This window comes from Rissa tridactyla, chromosome 19 (genome assembly GCF_028500815.1).
Source record: "Rissa tridactyla isolate bRisTri1 chromosome 19, bRisTri1.patW.cur.20221130, whole genome shotgun sequence".
NCBI classification, from domain to species: domain Eukaryota; kingdom Metazoa; phylum Chordata; class Aves; order Charadriiformes; family Laridae; genus Rissa; species Rissa tridactyla.
Genome location: NC_071484.1, coordinates 2824757 through 2852104, shown reverse-complemented (window position 1 = coordinate 2852104; position 27348 = coordinate 2824757). Strand labels below are relative to the sequence as shown.

Sequence of the window (27348 nt, the reverse complement as noted above, 5' to 3'; positions counted from 1 at the left end):
CACTTAGCTAATCTCAGGATAATACAAAAGGCCCAAAATTGCTACTTCCCCTTCAGTAATATTGAAGAAACAGGATCGCCCTTGACCATCCTGGCTAGTCCTGACGTAACCTGGAGGCACGCAGCACTAGTGACAGGCACACGGAGCTTCCACTCGCCAATGAATATGAATAGGATGAGTATGAATAATGAAGAGGTGGAGACATGGAGGCCTTGGAACAGCAGAGCCTTGTATCCTAGAAACTGATCCAAGGCAGTGGACCTTCTGGGCATGGTGCTGGACTGGAACGTTTCCCTGCTTTCTGAAGAATGCAATCAGTAGCTTCAAGCCCTGCTTGTCTCCTGGAGGGCTGTCCCCAGGGTAGGAATATACGGCAGCAAGGAAAAGAGCAAAATCCAAGCCAGGCACCCATGCAAGAGCTGGCAGCATCCCCGTGCTGCCCACCCTCCCCGCAGCAAGCCAGGTGTGCCTACGGAGGCGTGGGGAGCGCGTGGGTAGAGGAGGGACGTGTGGGCAATACACATTCTTACATCACCTCCCTTCTCCCCCAGTGACTTCACCTCTCCCCATGAAGCACGTAAGGGATAGCTCGATCACGGTCTTGTTTGGTTCCTTTCCTTACGAGGGAGACCGAGGCAAAGCTGCACACAGGGGAGACAACGGTCCCACTTCCATACCACTACGTGGGCCCCTGGTAGGACAACGGCCTCTTCATCCCACTCTTCTTTTCACATCCTCAGAAAGCGCCGGGCTCAGAAAAGGCAGGAACGCTGAGGACACAGGTTCCCCAGGACACAGGTTCCCCAGGACACCAGGCAGCCAAGCAACAGCTCTGTTCTGGGTGAGGTCTTCTACCGAGGTTCACCACCATGCCGAGCGCCGCCTTCTGCCACAGTAATTCAACACAACCCATACCTATTCTATTCTCCTTTCCTTAAGGAGAGAGCGGTGAAATATATAGTACTGGTACAATTTAAAGAGATTTATATAATTAACTTTTTTGGCTTTCTCCTGAAAATTATCTCTGCACCAAAGGTAAGAAGGTTTACAAGGACCTTTATTCACTCCACTGTGTCCTACCAGCTCTCAGAGCTTGCAGGCTGCGTGGGTGATGATTTTCCCTTCAGTTGTAGAGCATGGCTGTGCCATGGGAACGCCGCCGTCACCGGCGCTCTTCACGCTGTCTCAGACGTCGGGTGTCAAACTCCGAAGGTAGAAGCAGCCCTTTCTGAACTTCAAATCAGGGTTGAAGGAGGTTTGATGTGGTCATGGCAGCTGTAACTGATGAGGAATAGGAGTTTGCTGGACCTGATGCCCACATCAGGGGCATTATGATGTGCGTTATAGGGCATTACGATAAGCTCTGCATCATAATCTCTCAGTTGCGTGGCAAGAAACAAAGGCCAGGCCCTTCATCTGCTGGAACAAGTCCCCTGTATCTCTGGAAATAAGCTATTTGGGGAAAATGTAGGATATACAAAAAAACTCCTTGAACTACACCTGAACCTAGAAGCTGTGAAAGAGTCTGCAGGTGTGAAGGTGAATGGTCTAGAATTCTCCCCAACCCCTCTTGCTAATAACGTTCAGCTTGGGCCACCTCTCCATCCACACGTTAGTCACCCTTAAGGGCAGACCCGTCCCAGTGTTAGCAACAGCGTCACTAACATCAGAATGATGCCAGATCTGCCCTCAACACCATTGCGCTGCATCTGATGTCAAGACAAATATAAATCCTTTGATGAGATTAGTATTACGGTTGGACTTGATGATCTTAAAGGTCTTTTCCAACCTAAATGATTCTACATCGCAAATATTCCATGGTTGATGCACAGAACTGCAACATCTTGAGAACACAGGAACGAAACTAAAGAAGTCGTTAGGAGTATGGAATCGAGAAAGTGCATCCCACTCCTCTGCCTCAAGGGAACTGGTGTTACTTGCTCATCGCTGCCATTACAGCGCCCAGTTCACAGCTATTCATTATTGCCAACACACACGCTCCCTCCACCACCCCAGAGCTGCCTGCTTGGCTTGTCACTCATGTCTTCGCCATTCAAAACCGCAACAAACCTCCCTGCAAAAGAAAATCTGTGGCTTCAAGCCCAGCACAAAGAGGAGCGACTGTATTTGCATTCGATATAAAAGGCAGAAGTCAAGACACTGCTTTCCCTTTGGAAAAGCGAAATAGGAAGCTCCTGCACAGACAGGAGATCATCTATCAGTGCAATTACAGTGCAATTAAAGCCTCACAGCAATGACAGCTACGAGGGCAAATTCTAAAGTAGATTATTCCATGCTTACAATCCCACCAGCCTCAGCTCTTCAGGGGGATAATTATGCAGCTCCCATTATTGCACCACGAGGCTGTCAAGCCTGGGAGCTGCATTTTATAAATGGAAGAACTGAAATACAGTGACACAAAGGCCCCCAGTTCTGAAAGCTGGTTAGAGGCCTAATTGCAACTTTTTTTAATTTTCAAATCAAGCTGCCGAGAGATTGTGTTAAGCGTCAAAAAGAAAACAAACCAGTTTAAAGTCACTGCACCCTAGACAAACTCCCCCCGAGAGGTTTCTTTTCCATCGCTTATAGCTCGATAGATGAGAGAAGGGGTAGGACACAGGGCTGACAAATTCGTGCTGGACATGTCACAGCGATGACACGAGAACTTACTAGAGACGAAGCCTGTCAACCTGGATAGGAGAGGAGAGGTAAGGAAGAAAGAAGAGTCAGACAAAAGGAGTTACAGAGAAGGAGGGTAAAAAAAGAAAAAAAAAAAAAGAAAAGAAAAAAGAGATGCATGTCCAGAGAGAGTTCCTAGAGAAGCCCATCACTTACCGCTGTGTCAGCCAAAGGACTTCCCGTGGCAGTATTTAAAAGAAAAGCCACCCAAAGTCATCCATCACAGACCAAATCCTCAGGAGAACAGCACGGGCAGTAAAACACGTGCTGGAGAACCGTTACACGGCAACTCTGTAAAGCTGGTTTTTGGCTTGATTGGTTTGCTTTTTGAAAAAACAAAACAAAAACAAAACACTTTTATCTACCTACCAGAGGTTTCTGCCCAAAAGACTCTCGGTGTAAGTCTGGAGGATTACAGTGTTATTCAGATACTGGTACTGATAAGCCCCACGTCAACTCGGCATCCTCCAAAAACGTATTTCCTGAAGTCTCCGTGCTTGTGTGGACACGTGTATACACAAGGTGAAGTTAAAACCACATTTGCAAACAGCTCCTGCAGCGTTAACACCGCTTGTATGCGACTCACCCTTACGGAAGCATCTGGCACCCTCATAACCACAGCGCCTGCCCCTTCCTCTCGGGGGCCACAGAACTCCGCTTCATCACTGAATATTCCAGATTTACATCAGAATACCAACAAAACGGAATTTTAAAGGTGGTTATTTTAAATACCAGAAAAGTTAAATAAGCCACTAGCACTGTAGGTACTGTATTCACAGACTTCGAGCTTTGTTTCTGTTATTATTATTATTCCTGCCCACCCAATTAGCATTTTTGGACGTTATTCCCTCAAATGACAGGATTAAAGATACTGTTGATATTGCCAAAAACCCTGCAGCTTTTTGGGAAGGCCAAATGAGTATAAATGAAAATGAGCTCTTGGGCTGCCATTCTGTTCGAGGACTCTAGAAACAGAGCACATAAATATGGTTTAAAGCAGTTTATGGGAAACATTAAGAGCAGCCCCGGCGGAATGGGAGGCCAGGCTGAGAAAAGCAGCACCGACTGCACTTAAATACTGGGCAAACTCCAGTCACGTTAATAAATCAGCTCAAACGGCAACAAAATTCAAGCCTATCTTCATCTTGGTTTTTGAGAAACAGCTGAGAAAAACATGAACCAATATTACCTCTCCCTACAGAACCGTATTCCTCTGCCACCCGCACCCCCAGCGGCTACCACCGCTTGTGCCAGGCTGCTCTCAGAGAGCTGGGCTCAGCAGCCGTTACCACAAGCTTCCCGAAAAAAAAAAAAAAAAAAAAAAAAAAAGAGTCCTGCGGGGTCCAAACCACAGTCAGACCCGTCAAGGTCGTCACTGCTGAGCCCCAGAAGTGCAGCTCCGGTCCCAAGTTAAGCACGGGAAAAATGAGTAACGCAACCCAAGGGAAGAACGACAGCACCCGGAACAGCAAGGAGTGGTGTCCCCAAGAGAGACAGTGGTTTTACCAGCCCGAGAGCAGCAACCGGTCGCCCGCCCTCCAGCCCCCAGCAGAAGCAAGAGCCGAGACAAGTATCCAAACTGGCAAGGACTCAGAGGCAGAGCATCCCATTTATTTGCGCAGAACCAGGATCTAGCGAAGCACGGCTTGAATGCCCGGAGTTATTAGCTTGCTAATAACATGCACATATTATTAACTGGCCAAAAAGTCACCTCAAAGAGAACCTCAGGGCACGATGGCCAAACAGAAGCACTGTCTCTCTGCACTCTGTTTTACCGTTTGAAGTACACAGTGACAGTGTTCAGGACCCTCATCTAAGCAACCTCTCCTTTCTAGGACGCGCCAAAATTTAGACCCTTTAAAGTAACATCAGCTTGACTTCAGAATGGGTCTCCCCAAATTTTTGGGTTTTAAAGACATATAACAACCAGGCTCTCCACTAAAAATAGCTGAACATAACTTAGTTTACAAACTTCAGTACCTACAAACTGTTCTGAAAGTAGCATTAGCCATGTAAACTTTTAAACAGCTGGCTCCGAAGTGGGAATTTGCCCCGCTTTGTTCCAGCCCTCCATCACGCCAAAGGTTGGCCATAAAGCACCGCACGACCAAGGCAGCCCCGGGATCCTTCCTGCTCGGCAACAGCCGTGCTAAGTCCCGGCAAACACGCCTGGTTAATGAGAGCTTTCCCTTTGATGGGCTCCATAACTCTCTGGAAAATACAATGCTTCCAGACAATTTTCTCCATTGCTATTCAATAGAAAATCCGGAAAAACCCAACGTCTTCAATACAAGTTTCTCACTGAAAGTTCAGGGAAGGTAAAGAACGGGGAAGGACTACACCGAGACACACTCAGGAACCTCCTAGTGAATTCACAAGCTTAACTTTTGACTCGGAAACAGTTCCTGGTTATGATCTATCCTTGGAAAAGGCTGTCATTTGTGACAGAGATGTTGATGATAAATGGAACAAAACTAACTCATTTCACACAAGCCAGCCAGCCCTCAATGACGCATTTTGGTACCTACTGACTCAAGATGGATAACGTGCGCTTTAAACTCTTCATCTGCCGCGGTGAGTTGTAGGAATTGTTCAAACCACCACAGTGCACAGAATTCTCTTGACTATTCTATTTTTAAAAATACCAGGTGGCCTAGAAAATTTTTTCCAATAAACAAGCAAATGTTTTTCCACGAATACTTGTCAAAACTTCCCACCAACGGCTCCCTGCCATCCCCCCTTGATCACAGCCCTCCACTACAACACCCCCAGCAGTTTCTGTCTGTGTTGCTTGAAACACTTCACTGTGGTGCCTCAGGTTCCCCACCTGTTTGGCTCAGCAAGAGACAACGTGACTGCTCCGTACGGCAGAGAACTGCGTTACCCAAGAGGCAGCAATCAGAACCTCTTTCCTTCCCCAACTACTCATTTTCAGAGAGTCATAGAATGATTTGGGCTGGAAGGGACCTTAAAGGCCACCCAGTGCCACCCCCTGCCCTGGGCAGGGACACCTCCCACCAGCCCAGGTTGCTCCAAGCCCCGTCCAACCTGGCCTTGAACCCCTCCAGGGATGGGGCAGCCACAGCTTCTCTGGGCAACCTGGGCCAGGGGCTCACCACCCTCAGAGGGAAACATTTCTGCCTCAGATCTCATCCAAATCTCCCCTCTTCCAGTTTAAAACCCTTCCCCCTCGTCCCATGGCTCCCCTCCCTGCTCCAGAGTCCCTCCCCAGCTTTCCTGGAGCCCCTTTAGGGACTGGAAGGGGCTCCAAGGTCTCCCCGGAGCCTTCTCTTCCCCAGGCTGAACCCCCCCAGCTCTCTCAGCCTGTCCCCACAGCAGAGGGGCTCCAGCCCTCCCAGCATCTCCGGGGCCTCCTCTGGCCCCGCTCCAACAGCTCCGTGTCCTTCTGCTGTTGGTGCCCCAGAGCTGGAGGCAGCGCTCCAGGTGGGGTCTCCCCTGAGGGGAGCAGAGGGGCAGAATCACCTCCCTCGACTTTTTTCACAACACATTGAGAAAACCTTTTGGGTTCTTGAGATCTCTATACGCAAATTTAGGTTAGGGCTAGCCAACAAATTATTTGGGGGACTGACAGATCAGGTAAATCTTGACTCCTTGGAAAGTCAGACTAAAGTTTGTCCCCATCTCCCTTTCATCAGGGTCGCAGCCACCTTCTCCAGCCCCAACAGCTCATGATTTCCCATCCAGGAAAGCTGCTGGCTGCACAGGCAGTGGGGCAGGACCTCTCTTGGCTTCTACTAATGGTCCCTGCCTGAAGCAAGCCCTGGCTTTTGGCTGGGCTAACAAGGGCGTCCTCTTGGCAGCCCTTAGTCACACAGTACTGGAGGGAGCTATGGGGCTTCATTCCCCAGTCCGAAGCCCGGCTAGCACCTCGAGATGGCTTGGGCCAGGCTCGCACACCCTCCTGCAGATTTTCTGCTGCAGATTACATCCACTCCAGAACTAGAACTCAAAACCATAAATCAAGCGTGTTTTCATCTCCTAATTGTGGAAAACAGGAAGCACTATACTATTCCTTGTAATATTCCCAGTGCGGATAGCTCTGTGTGACCGCGCTCTGACCAATGCAACGCCCACCAAGACTTTGTTAGTCGTGTGGCTGCTTCTCCAAGCAAAAATTCAAATAGTGCTCTGCTCTTCACAGGGCCTTCTTACTAGAACCAGGATCATTGCTCTACAAAGCTTTTGCTAGCCTCCGCACATCTGCGGGCATGTTATCCCTCCCGATCTTGGGCCACTCACATTTCCTTTGCCACCACAACTCCCGAGAAGACAGTCAGAACACGTCGCCCTTTATTGGTCACTTATTCTATGTGTTAACATACACCACTGCTCTGGGCTCACTGTTCATCTCTTGTGGACCGCATTCCCCTTCCCCAACACTACCAAAATGCCGGGAGTGCAGCAAGGTCACCTGGCATCAGCAACACCCAAATATTTGGTAGTGATCTCTGCTCGCAGGAGGGATCACGCTGCTCACCTCATCCTGCCGCTCAGCTGCGCCGCGTTCAAACAGCCATTTCCCCAGTTTGTTCCCTTGCCTACCCTTTTTCACACAAAGCGATGCTTGCCAAAGCAATACTTCCTACTATAAAACTTAATTATTTTGTAAAATGAAAGCTTTCACTTCTCACCCTCTGAACACAGCAAAGAGGAAAGAAGGAAATCACGCACGTCTGCCTGGATTTTCACAGAAGTCTCTCGGCACTGAAAGCCAGAGAGAGAGAATCTCTCCACCGCGAAACTACATCCTCTGGGCCCTCTGCCAAAAGAGTTTTGTTGAAGATGATTATTTATTTGATATACTAATTATTACCTAAGAGCGACTGCCATTCCTACCAGTGAAAGATACACGGGTCACAGCGGAAACAAAAGTCCACCTTCTTTAGGCGAGGATGGCAGCTAACCCTCCCACGAGACCTTCACAGCTGCCCACTGTCACAGCCAACGCTCATCCGCCACTGATCAGCTCAGCTTTCCGACTGGTTGCAGTGATAGGAAGGCAGCAGCCTCTCCACAGAGAAGCTACACCCCACTAATCAGAAGTCGGAGTCGATTTTGAAACGGAAATATTTACCTTTGATGCCAGGTTGTCCACTAGCGCAATCATGGAGTTCTTAAAAAGAGTAGCAGCTGTCAGAGGTCGCTTGGTTACCTCGGTGATGCTCAGTTTACCTTCAGGCCACATCATCTTCAACACAGGGTTAGAGCTAAAAGACAGTCTCTTTAATTACACAGGCTAACAGCATTTCCACTCAATTCAAAATTCAACAGCTTGCTTCTGTCCAGATCTATGGGTGTTTTCAGCTCAAAATGTATCAGCCGAAGCAATATGACGTTCCCAGGCAAAACAGCTCTTGCTCTTGAGCAATATACGGTTGAAGCTTACAACCGAATATTCTAGAAAAATGACAAGTGCGTTCTCCTCTGCAGATAAAGATGTGCAGTAATGGCATAGTAAAAATCCCGCATAAGCGATCTATCAAAAGCAGAGTCTGCCTTACTGACACAAACATAAAGAATTTAATCAAAACAGAAAAGAGTAAGACCGTAACCCAGAACATCCTCCCTTGAAACTTGCTATCTGATTTCAAGCTGTATTACTGCACCATTCGTGATATATCGAATAATTTATCCATTTTAGGCTACATTTTCTTGAAGGGTTGAAGGTGAGGTAAAACGGCCATGATGGATGGCAGGAGCTCGGGAACAGACAAAAGCTGAGAGCAGTTACAGCAATCTAAGAGCCAATCTATCACGCGCTTTAATGTGCCGTAAGTGGTCTCTGTGAACAGTCTTTACGAGAGACTTAAATGGAAAACAGAGTCTAAATTTAATAAAACCTCCTTACAGCAAATATTTTGCAGGTTTTTGGTTAGTGTGAAGTCTTGAAACCACGAACTGCAAGGCTGTTTAAGGGAGTACACCGAGTAAACATAACAGGACTCTAAAATAAGTCAATAGTTGTACTGGCTGTTAAACCAGGTAAACAGAGTTGTCCAAGCAGCTGCAGGCTATTTTTTGCTGACTTCCCCCTCTGAGCAAAGTCTCTGAAAGGTTGAGATAGGCCACAGTTACAAAAGAGTTAGAACACGTTTAATGCCAGCCATCAAGGAAAAGAGCTTTCTGGAGCGCTTGCATCTACACGCGCATTTTGATAGGATTTCAGATTTGCTCATCAAAGGCAACTTGTACTTGCCTGATTAGTATTTGTAAACCGGGCTTAAATTTTTCACATCACTGCACATACGAAAAGGATTCAAATCTATTTGCCCATTTTCCCCCTCACCCCTAAAATACGTGATATCTGTTGTTGAGTAAATGCTACTCAGCATCTTCAGCACCCATTGAAGAGAGATCAGTAACGGCACGTCTGCAACTGCTCCAAAAACCTGGTTAATGACAAATGAGGCAGCGCAGGTGATCTCTGCACAGCTGTCTTCATTGCTCAATGAGTCGGGTTCAAACAAACACTTTAAATTCAGTTAAATGAAAGGTTGTGCCAGAACAAAACCAAGATACACAGAACAAGGACTTTATCCCAAAAAATCAAACCAACAGCCTTCAGGTCACAGCAGATATACAAAGATCAAATCCCAAAGCCACGTGTTTATTCACGTGCACTGCGCACACAGTAAAGATAGCATCAGCCGAGATGTTAGTCTCTCCTAGCATCCACTTTATAAAACGGGATTCTCACAAACCAGATTTAAATTCACCTCATTAATATTTTTATTCCTACCTGTTGTACATGAGGCGCTTGAAGTCTTGAAATAAAGTGTCCTTGTTTTTGTCAATAAATCCAGTGACTGAGTAACTGGAAAAGAAAAAAAGAAAAACGGAGTTAACTGCAAAGCAGCAAAGTCCTTCTGTGAGCCGCTGGTATCGGCGTGGAATCGGCATCCTTGCACTCCTGCAGACACCGCAGATGCTAATCGGGAATCCAGCTCCGTTTCCCAACCTATCACTAATTTGCTGCGTGAGGCCTGTGTGAGACTTCAACCCTTCTGCCCAGCTTCCCACCTCCAGTGCAGGAACGACACACATCTAGTTTTAGAAAGCCGTCTGAACCATGCGGGTGAAGAGCAGCATGGCTGAGAGGCCCAGCAGGACTTGAGCAAGTCGATGGCCCAAATTCCAGAGTTATGCTCATGGCTTCTGCCTCCAAATTCAGAGCTCGTGTTTGTGTTAAATCCTACAGAAATTACGTTTTCTTTTTCATTATGTCTAGTCCGACCCTCTCTCGGTGGCAAGGAAGATTCTCTAGTGGAAGGAAAAAAAAACAAGAGCAGCCTATAACCAGTGACAGGGGAACTCCTGGAAATCAACACACGTTTTGGACTCTTTCCTTCCTCTATTCCCACAGAACGAGCACCCTGAAAGATTATAATTTCCAAGTTTCATCTCTTCTTCAAACCTCAAGACAGACAGCACTCTCTCCTCAAAGAAAAGGTCCAAAATCTCCCCATTCGGCGACTCCCACTCAGCTGCTTCCTGAGCGTTGGACCCCCCCCGGAAGCCTGAGTCCAAGCTGCAGGCACTGGGGTCCAGAGCCCCACAGCGTCCAGATCCCTGCACGGAGCCACCCCAGTCTTACTGCTCCACACGACGTGGTTCAGGCTCAAATATTATCTGCAAATATTTCCACATTTCAATTTTCTTTTACAAAATTTTTCAGCCGCTGGCAGTGAGAAAGTCCAGCCACTGACAGGGCACCTTGTCTTTTCTCCCCCTTGGCAAAACGCTTTGAAATCGGGGATGTCTCTCAGCCATCGCTCAGCAAAGACCCCAGGACAAAATCGAGCTGCGCTGAATGGTCTCCTGTATGATTACACCCTTATAAATTAAAGATCAATTTAATCCCAAGGTAAAAGAAATCCTAACTTGTTTCCTCATTAACTCCCTTTAGATTCTGCTGGCACGGGGAGTTACGCCAATCCTAAACCATTAAATCACTCCGGTGATATTCCAGACAGTTTCTAACATATGGGCACCTTTCACTCCTACTTCATCTGCCTTCCCACGACCGTCCCGTGCTGTGGCCATTCTCGTAGCCTTCGGGTACAGGCAACTTTTCAACCTGAGGGGGAAGGCTCCTCGCGCTGATCCTCATTTCAGTTCAACACTTCCCTGGATTTTGAGTCTGCTCAAACCGATTTGGGAAATCGAAAGCCAGAAAGTTACATAATCTCACTAACCAGATGTCGAAACCAGATTTTATTAGCTCAGGAAAGCTTTCTTGCATAAACAGGGCTGGCTTCCCCCCCCCCCCCCCCCGTTTTTTTCCCTGAAGCACTGCTCTCCCCGCACCCCCCCCCCCCCACATTCTCCTTTTGTTTCAGTTCCAAGTACAAAATCATTTTCTGTACAGCAAGCAACCAGCATAAGATTTAATTGATAAGCAGCTGCTGCACTCTGTAATTCCGTGTGACAGCTATTCTGGTTCATACCAGGAGCAGCATCAAATCAGAATATTGTACCACTTCAAAGCTGGCTAAAAGACAAAAATAGAAGGTGAACCTTGACTTCTGGAAGAAACTCACATCACATCTCCGGCGTAGTGCTTGATTCGAAAGTCTCTGTCAAACTCCAGCGTTTTGTCAGTTGCACAAAGCTAGAATAAATTCACACACATGAAAACATCACCCATGGATTTTCAAGCTTCATGGAAAGCATTGGAAATAGAAATGGAAACTACAGTTATTCCACTTTATCTAGGCAGGTGTAGATGTGAAATCCAGTTATAATACTGCTTTACAATATTTTTTCATGGATGCATTATGAAACCATATATATGTACCAAATCAAGTTGCAAGAGCCTACAGTTTTATTAAAAAATTGATACTATCTCAGAAACACCATTAATCAAAAAGAAGATTCGCACACGTAGAGAAACATAGCACCAGGGAGTTAATTTACGCCTTTTTTCAAGTCGCCTTTATCTTTTTTCCATTGCAGCATCACTCCTCAGCAAAGAAATGAAGAAATCAAAACGTGGCAGTTCTGATAGCAGTGCTTGTTGTGTCCCAAATCACTCTAGATCACGGAAGACCCCCCCGCACGGCGCCCACCCCTGCGGACGTAGGGTGGTCCCAGCTCCAGCCCTCCGCTCTCAGCTCAGGCTGCTCGTTAGGTCCCTTCCCTAAACGAAGATGCCACGTGCCCACATGGCAGCCGTTCAGCAGCAGTGGCCACAATACACTCACCCCTTCAGGAATAACAGAAGCCAAAAAATCCGCCAGGCTCAGCTTAATTAAAAAAGGAGAATGAGATAAAAATGAGGATTAAAGCCAAAAGGGGCAGGTAGATGAATGAAGTCTTTGCAGGAAGCACAGGCACCATTTAAAAACACCGAGGGCTATGAGCAAATATCTACTATCCAGCAAAAGTCTTGGGAAAACACAAAAGAGGAAATTAGCACGGTTAGACTGCAGGGCAGGAGAGATTCTTAGAAGCAGGAAGGTATCCTCCAGAAAACTTCGCCCGTGCCCAAGAGTAGAAAAGAGAGTGGCTCAAAGTGACAGAAAAAACGGGAGAAAAAAAAAAAAATCACAAGGAGGAAACCAAAAAGTTTGAGTAACAAGGTACAGGGAAGGTTCCAAAGGTGCAAGACACCAGCACAGCAGGAGCAGGACGCCCGCCAGGGTCTGCAGAGCTGACAGACGACCAAGGTGTCAAAGGAACACAGAGAAAATGAAGAAATGAGGCCGTACGAGGAAAACAAAGTCATTTTTCTTTTTGCAGCTGCGTTCACCAGCAAGGAGCTACGGAGGATGTAATGCCTTTTTTCAACCACCCAAAACATACATCTCAAAGCGACGCGTCAATAGAAGAGATATATGACAAGAAAACCACAACGAAATGAAGCAACTGTTGCTACCGGACGGGACGCGGTGGGCTGCACAAGCTTCTCACTTAAAACTCACGCAGTACTGGAGAGACTGGAAGGTGGCTTAACACAATGCTAAGGTTTTGAAGGAATGTTTCCCTCTGTGAACCTTTTGTCTATTGGGCAAATCAGTTGAAATTATTAAAAAAGAACAGCGAGTGTACTGATATAGTTGAGAGGCTGCTTGGATTTCTATGAGCCTTTTCACAAGGTTCCTCACTAACAACTCAAAGCATTTAAGCTGCTACGAGAGATAAGAGAAAGGGTCCTCACGCAGGTAACCGCTGGGAAGATGGGAAACGGGTCCTGCGCTGACATCTACACCATTAACATCCTCTTAAATGAGCTGTGATCTGAGGGGAACAGGAAGGTGATCAGGTTGTTGACGGTGCTTAATTAGTCAGGGAAGTAAAGACAAAGGCCGGCTGTGAAGAACGGCAGGAAGACATGAGAGGCTAAAGGAATGGCAAAAAAGAGCACATTAAATTAAACACAGTGATACACAAACAGAAAAGACGAAGTTCATACCAAACGATGGGCCCCAAACTTTCCATTTCCAGACCGACAAGTACCTTAATTACCCTCCATCTCAAACAGGATGCAGGAGAACTGGAAAAGGCTTGAAGAAGGGTAAAAAGGATCAAGAGCACTGACTGACTGCTACAGGAGGAAGGGCCAAATGAACTAAACCTCTTCAGGTGAAGACAGAACTGCCAGAAGTCGATGGCAAACGACATGGAGTTGATGTATTAGAAAACACAGTGAACCACGCTTTGGTGTTCAAGAACTAGGAGGCAACAGATGTAACCTAAAAGGGAGAAGGGAGGAAAACGGGAAGGAAGAAGCTCTTCATGTGAGTAAGCAGCCCGTGGAATTCTTAGTCAATTAAAAAAAAAAAAAAAAAAAAAAGGTAAAAAACTATTAAGGACACCAGCCCTGATTCAGAAGGTTCACAGAATGACAGGGGTTGGAAGGGACCTCTGGAGATCATCTAGTTCCTGGGCTGCAGACCACTGGAGACTGGGAGCATATCAAAATATCATTACATATTTGTCCCATGTTCTTCTGTCGCTTAGACCTTCCCTATTGCCTAGTGTCTTGGAAGAGGCTACGTCAGGTGGACTAGAACGGACATTCTCATGTTCTTCCCTTCCCAATCGGAAATTGTCTCCACAATTTGAAGGTTGAGGAATGCATAGACTGTCCATCACTGCGCTCGATCCTTTGAAAGTAGAAGATCAATTGAAAAAATCAGACCTTAAAGAGGCTGAGAAAATGAACCTGTGACGTTGAGAAGCATTATCAGAATAGTCAGCATGCCTCCAGAGAAGGACAATTCAGAAGGACAATTCTAGGAACATAAAATTTTGCCACAAATACTCCTAGTGGAAGTTTTGGCCGGTATTTTTCCTGGTGTGTTTGGCTTTCACCAGGACAACCAAGCAGACAGCAGCAGACCAGACATGCAGCGCACAAACTAGGACGCTACTATTTAGGGCAGAGCAGCCCCTTAGAGCTTATCCACATGGAGCCAGCCTGCAACACGCTCCAGAGGGGAGCAGCGAAGCATTAACGCAGCCCGAAAGACGGGAGCTCTTCCCACAACGTGTCAGTGCACACACTTTAACTCTTTACGAACAGCTTCCATCTACGCTGAACTTTATAGCACCCGGGCAGAACTACTGCAGTCTACAGAAGCAAATTATGAAATGACACCAAGTCCTTTGTTTTAATTCAAGCTAGAAGAGGCCGGCTTAGGAAGCGCCGGTTTCCTACAGCGGTTCTAGAGGGGACTGAGGAAGGTATCTTAGGTACTGGCAAAGGACATCTGCAAAGATACGAGAGGGGACAAAAAAAAATAATTATGATGCTGAGAGTTTTACGTGTCAATTTTTTCAAGGCTACTTTGATTTAAACTAGAAATTAGCAAGCCAGGAAGATAGATCATACCCTCCATAAACATTATTTACAGCAGTATTCCTTGTTTCCCTCCTGGTCTGTGCAAACAGTTTTCTGACAATGCCACCCCCTACTGAGGAATGCTGCAACTGGCAATATTTTCTTTTAACGTTTCCTATGCTGCCAAGGGACTCCTGAAGGTAAGGACTCACACAGATTATTATTTTTTTAATTTTCATTTTACAGCCTCCCATATTCCTGATGAAATTCAGTCCTCTTCCCCGCTGTATGACAGCACTACCCGGCTCTCTCCGTGACAGACCCAGGGCACCTGAGCCGATGCAGGACCAAGGACACAACAGAAACTGAAGTCCTTTCTTCACCAGCTCACATCTATTGAGCAGGCAGCTCCAGAGGCTGGATCGCTTCCCACCGCAGAGGAATTCAAGACTCTCCCCCCCACTTCCCTATTCACAATCATTAGTACTAACGGAAGCAATTTGCATTAAAATGTAGAAACATCATGAAAATACTTGGTTTCAGGTGAGTTTACTCAGAACAGGCTATGCGTCTGCTGCTTAAGCGGGTAAAATCTAGGTTACAGCAGAAAGCAAGATTCCGTCCCCCTCCCTCGGCGAGGAGGGATGTGGCAGATGAGATGACAGGTGTGCTGCAGCTAAAGGGCACTTAAGGAAAGCCACATCTGGAAGGAAAAAGCGGTTATTTTATTTTCACCCTACCCAAACAAGCCCCATCCAGATCTATTGTTTACATTCAGCCTCCCTGGAGGCAGCCTTTAGCACATATCTTATACAACCATGCTAATTTTGTATTTCTGACCTACATAAAATATTGTACTGGGGTGGGTGGGAGAAGGGGGGGACCAGCGTTCTGAATGATGCCTTTCAAATGACGTTTCTCAGTAGAGAGGCATCAATAAATTACAGGCCCTTATTTGATTACTCAGTGTGAAAGATTCTCAAATTAATCAGGCTGGTGACCATGTTTTCCAAACGCTGCCAAGTGAGGAATAAATAAAGCCTTTTAATTCGTACATTGTACCGAAACCAAAGGAAGTCGAGGGGCCTGGATGATCATAGGTACGATGCGAGATGAACATGTTTCGTAGCCAATGACGATGAAAAAAAAAAAAAAAAAAAAATCACAGTGCTGTAATAATGCAGAAGTGGGAATAATTTCACTGTCACTGTGTATTAGAGCAGCCTGGGAAGAGCATCACGTGGGTCGAAACCGCGCATCGATTGGCTCCAGATGACATCATGATATGTCAAGGCACGAGCTCAGGCTTCTTTTATGCCTGGAATAAAACCGATCTCACATTGGACATCCTTGAGCTCCCTCTGCCGGATCCGGGCCCGCCCAAGGCGCGACCTAAACCCAGAGCAGACTCCGTAATTAGGAGCTGCTGCTGCTCTCAGGCACTTCATTTCACGCTCGAGGGTATCGATTCCAACCCCAGCAAGTCTTTTTCCTTATTCTGCTGCATCTAAAGAAATAGAGAACGTATCACGCAGGAAAGGAAGCAAGTTTTGAGAATACAGAGGAGACATTACCTTTCTGCTGGAGAAATGAGCGTGCTTCCCCAGCTTGTTATTAAGAGCCTCGAGGAACATCTCGTCTGTAACTTTTCCAACATTCATGCAGGCATCGTCCAGAATGGCAATGATCCCTTTGTGCTGCTGCTCTACCAGGTCGACAATGACCTGGTTGTTAAAGTAATCAATCTGTAAAACACAAAGAACGGGTATATTTGTGACTTTGGAGAGAGAAGTACCAGCGCTGGCCACTGACGAACAGTACCGTGTGTCTGGCAGAGAGAACGGGGCCCACCATTCACAGGAGGAGCAATCAGCTTTCAATCCGTTGCTCACCAACTCAATATTAAGCAGGCTACTCTACACCGAACAGCAGAGCGGGCCATCTCTCATTCACCTCACATTCATCTCAAGATCTCTGCTAAAAATCAGCTGCTACAGAATCCACTTTAAAAGGTCTTTTAACATACAACTGTGCATAGTCACCACAGTGAAAATTGCATATCTTGTCATTGTGAAAGGAATTTGAACAGGAGAACTCAAGATTTTTACACTGGAATATCTATAACTACACAAAACACACAAGCACTCTGAACAGAAACACTCGGGGATATGTGTGACATCCCGGAGATGCCACAATATGCTTTAACTCAGACCTGGAGTCACTTATTTTCCCACACCATGGCAAGCAAAGCAATGTTCTGAGACGATTGCTTAGCTTCTTCCACAGCCTGATTGCCAGACAACACGTCTGACAGTACAGCTGGCGTGGACACAGATGTCCTATCGACTTCGACAGGAGCGTACATGTGGGGCAACTCTGGATCTGGGACTTCTGCTGGTACACTGACCTCAAACCGCCCTCTCCCTCCTCTGCCAAATCACTCACATGCTTCCAGGGAATTCCCTCTCGCTGGTACTCTTCCTGCTCCTGCTTTAGAACCAGCTGAATAAAGAGCTGCTGTAGCTTTTCATTGCAGTAATTAATGCAAAATTGCTCAAAACTGCAAAAACATAAGGAAAAAAGCGATGAGTTTTCTCACACAGAAAGGCAAAGGCCCAGCACTGTGCTTCAACAACGTGGCTCACCTGTTGTTGTCAAATATTTCAAAGCCATAGATATCCAGGACGCCAATGACCGTGTTTTTCCCATGTATTGTAGTGTCATAGTTCTTCACTTCAATCACATCGTTGATGTGTGTCACAATCCAACAGAAGAGGCGCTCGTATATGGCCTGCCAGGAAACAAATACTGAGGATTTTTGCCTGCATCTGTCTCGGTTGTTTCTGGTAAATGCCACACGTGGTGCTACAAAGCGTAATTCAAGATCCTGCCCTAACTACACACAAAAGCTACGAATAACATTCTGCTAAAAGCGAACAGCTACTGACAAGAAGAAAATATTCTCTGAAAATATTTTTTTTCTTTCATCCAAAACTCATTTACATGAAGTCTAAATCGCAGTGAGGTCACTAGGTACAGTGGTTCCCTTCATTTGAATCCAGTCTGCTTTTCAGCTGTCTAATAACTTCCATAGCTGAGAGTAATTTAACAATATTGAGGAGCGAGTCAGAGTTCAGTTATAGAAACCTAACAACTGAACACAGCGGCAGCAAAATATTCCTCTTCGCCTTTCAAAATGAAAATGTTCTGTAGGCATAGGTACCTTCGCAGTCTGCATGTTCAAAATGTACTGCCAAGCTGTGCAAACATAAAATCTTAGGAAAAAAAGTCAAGTTAATAATCAAAGATCTTCATAACTTCATCTGTTCTTCTCTTGTCATTTGATTTCTTAGCAAAGGAAGGACAATTGTCATTCCTTCGGTCATCAGTATCCACCTTTCCAAAAGAGAGACAGCATTTTGGGTCTCCCACCTGACTTCTAGATGTTACAGCTCCACTCTCTGCTCTTTGAATTTAACTCCTAAGTGAAGTCAAGAATCGTATTTCCCAAAACACTCAGCCCTGTACGCTGTATTCCTTTTGCAGATGCCAGCAAGCCGGGCTGGCGGCTCCCTCCCCTCCCGCGCGCGCCACAAGCGCTGCTGGTCGTGGTGCGGGCTGTGTCGCAGCCAGGGAAGGGGCTGTGCTGCAACCCCCCACAGAACACAGGGGCGCACAAATTCAGAAATAAATCCGCATGAAGTACGGACTTCCTGTGTCTCAGCAAGCGCTATACTTATTGATCCACCCAGGAATCCTGTTGGGACCCCAGCACTGAAAAAATGTGCTACTATGAAGGCAATTCAATAGTGAATGCTCTCCTCAGGCATTTCCATTCTTTGCTGCACCAAGTACAACTCAACCAAAAGGCAAAAGCAAAAGAAATGCATCTGAGTTACTGTCACATACAAAATTGGATGCAAAGAAAGGAAATTTAAACTCACTTTTGCAAAGGCATCTCTGCCGTAGGTGGCTTCTTGTTCGGTATGTTGTTTGTCAATGACATCCCGACCGGTAGCTACAGTCCGAAACAAAAGCGCCTTCTCCACCATTTCAGATTTTGTTGACAGCAAATCTGCGATGATCGACACAACCTTGCCATTTTCTATTACAGGCGTATCACCATCCACAGAAAACTTCAAGTTCCCCTGCAAGAAGTAGCAAGAAAGTAGATTTCTCAATCTCTTTTATTAATATGAATCAGTACATCCCGAGTCCATCCATGTTCCACCTGCTGTTCAAGGCAGTAGATCTCCTAACACAGAAGGGTGGGCCTTGCACATCCACCTACCCCCAAAGCCCCAACAATGGTGGAAGCAGCAAAGCCCCAACAATGGTGGAAGCAGCAAAGCCCGACTCAAAAAACAGCATTCCAGCTCAGTGTTCAGCTCAGCTTTGGAAAAAACAATACACCAAACACTTCCAGAAGTTTAATCCAACACTGTCTCAAGATTCAGGGTCTAGTGATGGGAAATGACATTAAGTATGCAAACGCTGGATGTAGCATTTCGTCTCCACTGCAGCTCGCCCCAGAAACGCTGGGCTGCCGTTCTTACTGCGACGCTGTTGCCCACAAAGGTGATGTGAATATTCTGGGGGAGCTGAGAAGTCAGCACGGCTGATGGGGCTGGACTGACAACGAAGGTTCCTTACTGAACACCTGCCGTGCCTGGATTAAGCAGCAACACCGCTGCGTTGTTCGTGGGAGCGGCCTCACACCCTGACTCCATCCCTTCCCCAGCCTGGGGAACAACTACTCCAAGGAGGAGGAAAAGAAAAAAAAAAAAAAAAAAAAAAAGGAAAAAAGCTACCTTTTTCTCTGCCACCTTCCTCCTGCCCACCTGCGGTGGCTCTCTCCTCAAGGAAAAGAAGATCTGAGGTACGAGGACACTGCGCAGGGGAGGAGACTCTCTGGGTCCCAGGAGAATATGGGTGAAGGAAGGATTTCCTTAGCAGCAGAATCCAGAGAATTGAGAGGTCTCCTGTACCTGGCTGTGCTCAAGCCTCCCCCGTGAAGTACCATCCCTCCAGCAAGTCCCAGTGATGATGGTGAGGGTAAAAGGGGACAGAAGGATAGCGAGGCAAGAGCTCCCTACCCCTCACTGCCAAGCCCAAACAATTCCTTCCATTCCTTTTCAGAACATTTAACAGCTCCCAGGACTTCGTGATATGTCTGTCTTGGGATCTGGAACATGCAAGAATACATGTGATCTTCCATCGTTACTGCAGCGTCCTATTTTATCAAGGAATCTCACTCACCACTGGAAGGTGTACACTTTTTCAGCCAAAAGATCTTCCAAGTGCTTCTGCAGCAAGAAAATTAGAGCTGCTGGAAGTACAAATGTATTGTCTGACCCCTTCCTGAAGAAGAGCCTACTCACACCTGCGGGCAGGGAGCTTACCAAGTGAAGAATGGCGGCCACAATTTTGTAGACAGTCTGAATCTCCTCTTGCTTGAAGCCTATCACTTTCATGGCATCAGCTACCGCTTTGAACTCTGCACCATCACTGATGGAACACTGAGGGGAAAGAGATGTTTGGGACATGAGGAGCTTAATGGAAGCCAACTGTGAGAAAGCAAAGATTTTACAAGCCCATGGGAAATAGAAATGTACTTTGCTATATTTCAGATGCAAGATGCTGTCATGAGATTTCTCAATTTATTCTAATGCCATACCGGCTGCTTGCCCGCTGAACCCACATGCAATGTGGACACACCAGCACTGAGATACAGAAATCCATCACAGCATCATTAAATAGCTCAGTACCTTCCCAGTGGAATTTATCGTGAAAGAGTAAAGCAGCGCAGTCACAGACCCTCTAAGAAGCTGCACAGCACCAGCAGAACATTTCTGATCACCAGCTTTCTCCAGATGAGCCTCTTGCCCCCTCCCAGTCATCTGGGTTTGTTTTCACTGCAGATTTCTAGAGAAACTGATCAAGGCGTCTGAGAAGGTCAGTGGGGTTTTTTTTGCCAAAGAGCATCTGAAGAAAGCAATTAGGAAATCAGGGAGCCTTTTCTCCGGACCCTGCTTCAGAGGGACGACACTAAGGACAACTCCAGACGTATTTAAAGTGTTCAGGATCTTGTTGTCCTAAAAACTTTAGGGGTTTGTTCCCTTCTTTCCTGCTCAGAGGCCCCCTTGAGTATAAGTCAGACATGAAGAATGAATGCTTCGGCAACTTAAAAGCTCCTACTATAATAATAATAATAAAAAAAAGAATCCTTACGGCTTTTTGGTACAGAAAGCAGCTTAAGTCACCCATGAAGCAGGAAAGGTCTGTCGCTGGTAATGGGTCAAATATCTATGCTTGCATTTATTAACAAAGGTGATGTCTCTCCTACTACATTTGAGTGGTTTTTATAAGCAGACACAAGTGCAGTACGCACAAGTACACACAGGCTTGTCCTCTAGGGCCAGAAACTCCATTAAAAATAGCTCATTGGTGTCACCTTTCCATAAACATTGTAAATATTGGTCTCAGCTTCTGCTAGCTCAGCATTACTTGAAGTCTTTCAAGAAGCATTTACAATTTTAAGACGAGTTACCTCTAGCTCCCTGACAACACCCTCACCTTTATCTGTGCTCCGGGACAGATATAGCTGTACGCAGACGCATCCTTCTGAAGATGTAGAGAACGTAACATCTGGTCAGAACCCCCCTGCAGGAGCTGTACAAAGAGTATTTTAAGAAACAGTGAATGAAAAAAAAAAGAAGATAAAATCCTTCCTTTTTCTGTTTCTTATTCATCTGCTCAACAAGAAAAATCGTAAAAACATTAAATCACTGCTACAGAAGAATCAGCTACGGTATCTGGAGTCACAAGCACAACACGTGCCGAACACACGGTCTGCATCGCTGTGGGGCCCTGACCACCAGTGAGAGGTTGCCTCAGTGACTGTCCTCTTGAGTGACACAACTGTTCAGAAAACAAGCCTGAACCTCTTCACGGACCAGACACGTTTACATCGGTGACACGCCACAGATGTGTCTTGGCAAGCGCATTTACCTTCTCTGCCATACGCAGAGACCTTCCAATATGGAAGCGACACATTCACGAGCAAGGTGCTGACATGCCATCACGGAGTGCTTAGTAAGCGGGGAAAAAAAAATAACCAAACCTATGTTTCCCTCACTGCAAAACTGAGAATAAAGGTTATACTAATAGGCCGACCATTTCCCCCAAAGGGCCCACAAGGGAACCACCATACGATATGGAAGACATTAAAAAGAACATCCCCCCTCCCCCAAAAAAAAAAAAAAGAAAGTCAACTTGGTGTCATAAAATTACTTCCATATGGACTGGAGGCCTCAAGAGAAAATAGAGGGATTAGACTTATTACAAATAAAACAGCGAGTCAAAGTCCAATATTTGTTTAGTTATCCTCCTTTTAAGTTTACAAATGTGTTAATATGGGACTGGAGGATAGAAAAAAGTAAATCTTCCCATGCTCCTTCCCCAGACCAGGCCTCTTCAAAGAACTGATGAACCTGAGATCACCCAAGATGCAACACCAAGGGAACCCTTTGCAAAACACACGACAGGGTGAAAGCTTTAAATATTTTGCCTATCGTGCCTGGGAAACTTAAGAAAAGTCATTTGTTTCAGCAAAAGCATACAAACCTGGTAAAAAGAATGAAAGCTTCGTTCTCCCGGCTGTTGCACAATCACACGAGACTGGCGGGGGAAAATACAAAGATAGGTATTTCTGGGTGTGGACAGCCCGATTCCCCCCTCCCCTGAGACACCGATGCATCAGTTCAGCACCGCTAGGACACCTCCAAAGCAATCCTATCTTACAGCAAGTCTGCTAGGAACGTCGTTAGCTAGGCACGACCACGGAGTTTGAAGTCTATAATCAAAAAGACCATCTTGTGTAACAGCTGCAATGTCCTACTTCCGCCCAGGAATCCCACGTGGCAACTACAGAATTGCTTTCATGGAAGAGTCCAATAAAACAGCATTTCAGTTTGTTATTTAATCGTTGGCAATGAAAAACAGGACGCTGTGACTACAAACAAAGGCGCGTGGGCCATGGTAACCACTTTACAACCCCAGGAGAGGCCGACCACCAGCACCAGCGAGCGCCCCACTCTAGCACAAGGGCATTGTTTTAGGGAGCAAGCGACAGCTCCATCTGCAGAGCACTCGTTCCAAATCAGCGTAAAACAGCACAAAAATAATCAAACGTTAAACGCAGCAGAAATTCAGTCAAGAAGCAACACATCCTTATTTCATGCTACAAGTTTGACCTACGGAGAGTGACAAAGCACGTGCTCCTGCTGCAAAGCAAAGTGAGTGTTTGTTCACTGCTTGTGTTGGGATGGGAACCTCAACTGCTGTCAAACGGAAACAACTTTAACTCGGTAGAAGCCGAGACTATGAAAGAATCAGTCAGGATTTCAGTCACTGCAGCTGCAGCCCCACCCCTTTTCTGCAGGCAAGTATCACGTGTTAAATGTTTGGGTTTGTTGGTTTGTTTTTTAAAATAAAGTGTTTATTCTGAAAATAGACTTCAGGGAAATCATGGGAAGAGTAAAAAACACGAACAAAAACATGTTAGCAGATGTGGTCAAACATGTAAATTAAAGCCAGACATGTCTCTCACACATAACGAGAACTGTTAATAGATCAAGCCCACTTTCTCTACAGAGTTTTACATATTCCAATGTTTTCAGGCACCACTTAATGACGTGAAAAAAAAAAAAATTATGTTTCAGATCACTTGGAATATATAAAAACAAGCTACTAAAAGATCACACAAGGCTGGGGCATTATTCCAGAAGAACACTTCTCAAGCATACGGGTGCTACTTACAGACCTAGATATCTTCTCCTTTTATTCACCAGTGAGATCTCAATGCGGGAACTTGTAAAGAAGGAGTTTTATAGAGTTAAATTAATCTCAGCTTTTATTCTGGATACAAAGTTCATACACCTATACGCTCGCAAGCTTTGGAGAAAACCTCTAGTCCCTTACACAGGGAGCTCTGAAAGCAAAGTCACAGGGCGCTGCCGGGGCTTCAGCAGCAGTTCAGTTACTTACAGTAATTCTTGGAGAAAAATAAAGCCCTAGATTTAAATGAGAGTCTGCGCCCTCGTACGTAACATAATGACACACCACATCTGAACGGAACATCTTCTATTGGCAGCACATATTACAAAAGTAACTACATCAAAGCCTCTAGCTCTGAAGTGAGCGTGGCTTACCTTTTCTAGTAAGTAATTATTGATATGCCCACCTATCGGGTCTCCTTTAAAATCAAAGTTGATATCCATATATTTTCCAAACCTGCTGGAATTGTCATTACGGTTTGTTTTGGCATTGCCAAAGGCCTCTAGCACACAGTTGGATTTCAGCAGTATGTTCTTCACTCTGTAGCACAGAGAAATGGAAAAGAGAACAGGGTAAGCCCAGACTTGTATACTCAAACCATGGAATTTTTTTTTGTGGGCATTTCCAGAAAAGAATTTAGTAACAGCAGAGATGCTCTTGGATGATGTATTTGGCAGATGTGTATGACATTAGCAATCCCGTGGGAAATCAGCTGGGAGCTTCTGGTGACGTTCCTTATTGCCAAGCACATGGGAACCAAAGACCAGATCCCCCCACTGAAAATAGCGTCAAAAGTTCAGTTCCTTACAAATGTAAGTTTTGAAATCAATTCCTTGGACTCTCTTGCAAGTAATTGTCAAAATTTTTGTTGGGGCAGATACTAGGTCTGTTTCAGCAGAAAGTCACATTCTTTGCTCAAAACCTTTTACCCTACGGCTGACAGGCATATTTTGCAATTCAGGAGCACGGAAGCCTGAAAGGTCACGGAATATGCTCCTTGCACTCACCATGCTATTCTAACATACACGTATTTCAGGCAATTTGCCACAAGAAACATGATTTCTAGATACTGTTTTTATTTTGAAAGTTCAAACTTTTCTACGTGACTTTAGAAATCGATATTGCAAAATTCTCAGAGTAAACGTAGTATCCGAAGAAGTTACGTAAATGCTGTAAAATCAACATGCAATTAATACAAGAGACCACCTAATAACATGGTTAACAAGGGTTTTAAACTGGAAGAGGGGAGATTTAGATGAGATCTGAGGAAGAAATTTTTCCCTCTGAGGGCGGTGAGCCCCTGGCCCAGGCTGCCCAGAGAAGCTGTGGCTGCCCCATCCCTGGAGGGGTTCAAGGCCAGGTTGGACGGGGCTTGGAGCAACCTGGGCTGGTGGGAGGTGTCCCTGCCCAGGGCAGGGGGTGGCCCTGGGTGGGCTTTAAGGTCCCTTCCAGCCCAAACCATTCTGTGATTCTATGGTGCTACACAGTTTGCAGAGAGAGATCCGTAAACAAAACAATTTCACTTGTTTTTCTGCTAAGCCCTTACCTTTCCACCTCCGCTCTCTGCCCGGGGTTGGTAATGGCTGCTATGTACTGCATAATGTATTTACTGGCCTCAGTCTTCCCAGCCCCACTTTCACCTGAGGGCATAAATACAAAGATGACACAACAGATAAAAAAAAAAAAGGCAAAGCAAATCACTGAACAGTAGATCTTATTTCTACCCCGACAGCGTTTGGGTTTTTTATTATTGGTTTTTGTGACCAATCTTACTGGTGTTTTTGAATATTTTCTAAATATAGCCATAACCCTGCCTGGTTGTTGCTGCTGTGCTGACTTCGGAACAGTTATGATGTAAGATTTCACAGGTCGGTAGAAGGCCTGGCACACAGAGGATCAAAAGGAATATTGTTAGAGGAGAAAGAGTGGCATGCAGAGGCTTGGCTAGCAGCAGTGCCGGGAACTGCAATACAAGAGGCTTCTGTTCCGCGCAGCATCTCGGGTCTCTCGCTTTTCAGAGCTGCTAAAGCACGGGAACATCAAGGAAACGAAGTGCCAGGATCCAGATAGCGACCGTTCATGGTACAAGCACTGCTCCCACTGTTAGAGCCACCACACGCAATCAGTTCGGCCATCGGAACAGAGAACATCAGTCATCTAAGGGACAAAAATTAGCAGTTCTCCACAGAGAGCCAGGAGCCCTGTTCTCACTGATCTCCATCCAGGCAGGCGGAGCCAGCAGAGGACTCAAGTTCAAGTTATCACCTTGCACACAGATTAAGCTAATGACTGACACCAGCTCTTGAATTAGATAAGAAATAATTGCTAAGGTCTGCACACACAGATTCAAATGCAAATAAGCAGTTTTTAAGATTAATGAAGTTCCCTTTTCTAAAATGCTGTCATTAGCCAAATCATTCTTCTTTCTCTGCCGAGGATTTCAAAAAGATCAAGTGTTCATCATAATGAAAAGCCCTTTCAGCTTACCTGATATTACAATACAGGTGTCTTTTGATCGCCTCTTCATCGCTTTGTAAGCGGCATCAGCGATCGCAAAGAGGTGAGGAGGCCTCTCGTACAGTTCCCTTCCTTTGTACTGCTCAATCATGTCACGCCCGTAGATGTTCAAGTTCTTGTACGGATTCATGGAAACAACCACCTCCCCAATAAACGTATAAATCCGTCCTTTTTCAAACCTACGCAGGATGAAGCAAAAGGGAGGAAGGGAATTAGACAAACATAGAGATTCAGAATATGCCTTCCAAACAAGCTGCCCATTTTATCAGGTGAGCTCTTCAATCCATCGTTGTACTGCAACATTATAATAAAACATTGACTACAACCATTAGCTGACGAGCGTGGCTGGGATGGCACATTACCATATTATGTAGAGACATGATGTTACAAGGACTAAGAACTAGGGCTAGCGTTGAATCTTACCACCGACAAAGGAAATTTCTACTGCTGTTTCACTTAGAGATGCATGACCAATCAGATCACTGCGCTACAAACGCCGACCATATTTCTGAGTACGGCAAAGTTTGCTTTGCCGGTGCAATCAAGCCGGCTTGCTGCACATTCAGGTATTTCTGTTGCCATTAACATGCTACCAGAAATAAATGTTTCTAAGAAATTCTTTAGCAAGGTTTAAGTTACTATAATTTACTGTTTCAACAATTGACAATGAGTTTGTGCTGAGTTCATATAATCTGCTTCATAAAGGGGATTTAAAGGCAAATTCTTTTTTCACATTCTAAGCTCTCCGTAGCCCAGCTCAGGCCAGAGAAGCAGAAGTTTTGAAGCCACTCACTTAAGAGGCCCAATCACATTAGCAAGAAAGTAAACAAAGATACAAGCCAAGAAGGAAATTACAGCCTTTCAGCTCCAGCAATTACCTGCCATTCCATCCTTTTCGCTAGAAGGCACTTTGCTATCAGCGCGCTGACGCTAAACCACAAGCGAAATCTTTTCAAGCAGGTGTGAAAACAACCCCAGACTACACCTTTCCTAAACCCTACCTGGTCCTTAGCAGTCTTTCTGCAAACCAAACAGAAAACAAAAAAAAAATTAAAAAGAAGCATTTAGGTTAAAAGATGTTTCCAAAGAAATTCACATTTTATGCAAAGTTATCTAGCAGAAGAGCACAGAAGGAATTTCAGATTAACAGCCGAAGAATTCATACAGCATTTGTTTCTCAGGAGGAGAAAGGACGACAGCAGATTTCGAGATCAACACGCAAACTATGGCATTTCTCCCATTAAATACCTGCCTGCACCCTGTATTTAAACCTTACAACATTAGATGGCACCATAACACCTCTACAGAATACAGGGGCTGCCCTAAGCCTTCATGGACTCCGGCACAAATTCTAGCATTACTTTATTGAATTTATTACCACCCCCATGTGGTGACAGGCTTGACATTTTCTATTGTTCATTTGAGAATTTTCTGCAGCATCTTGGCAGCGTTCGTTTTTAGCAGGTGTAATAAAACTCAAGAAATACAATCTAGCCACCAGCATTCCA

At 45.6% G+C, this 27348-nt stretch overlaps 1 protein-coding gene across 3 annotated transcripts in view; it reads right to left on the bottom strand.

Moving 5' to 3' along the window:
- The window catches only part of MYO1D (myosin ID), a 170958-nt gene that overhangs the window by 107512 nt on the left and 36098 nt on the right, over positions 1-27348 (bottom strand). For all 3 annotated transcript variants that reach the window (XM_054224145.1, XM_054224147.1, XM_054224146.1), the window contains exons 2-14: positions 25811-26019; positions 24870-24963; positions 23698-23863; positions 22112-22165; positions 21062-21157; positions 19888-20004; positions 18430-18633; positions 17131-17276; positions 16931-17045; positions 16060-16230; positions 11241-11311; positions 9440-9514; positions 7775-7907 (exon numbers count right to left, since the gene is read on the bottom strand). In XM_054224145.1, coding sequence (XP_054080120.1) covers positions 7775-7907; positions 9440-9514; positions 11241-11311; positions 16060-16230; positions 16931-17045; positions 17131-17276; positions 18430-18633; positions 19888-20004; positions 21062-21157; positions 22112-22165; positions 23698-23863; positions 24870-24963; positions 25811-26019 — 1651 coding nt within the window. The remainder of the gene's footprint in view (positions 1-7774; positions 7908-9439; positions 9515-11240; positions 11312-16059; positions 16231-16930; positions 17046-17130; positions 17277-18429; positions 18634-19887; positions 20005-21061; positions 21158-22111; positions 22166-23697; positions 23864-24869; positions 24964-25810; positions 26020-27348) is intronic.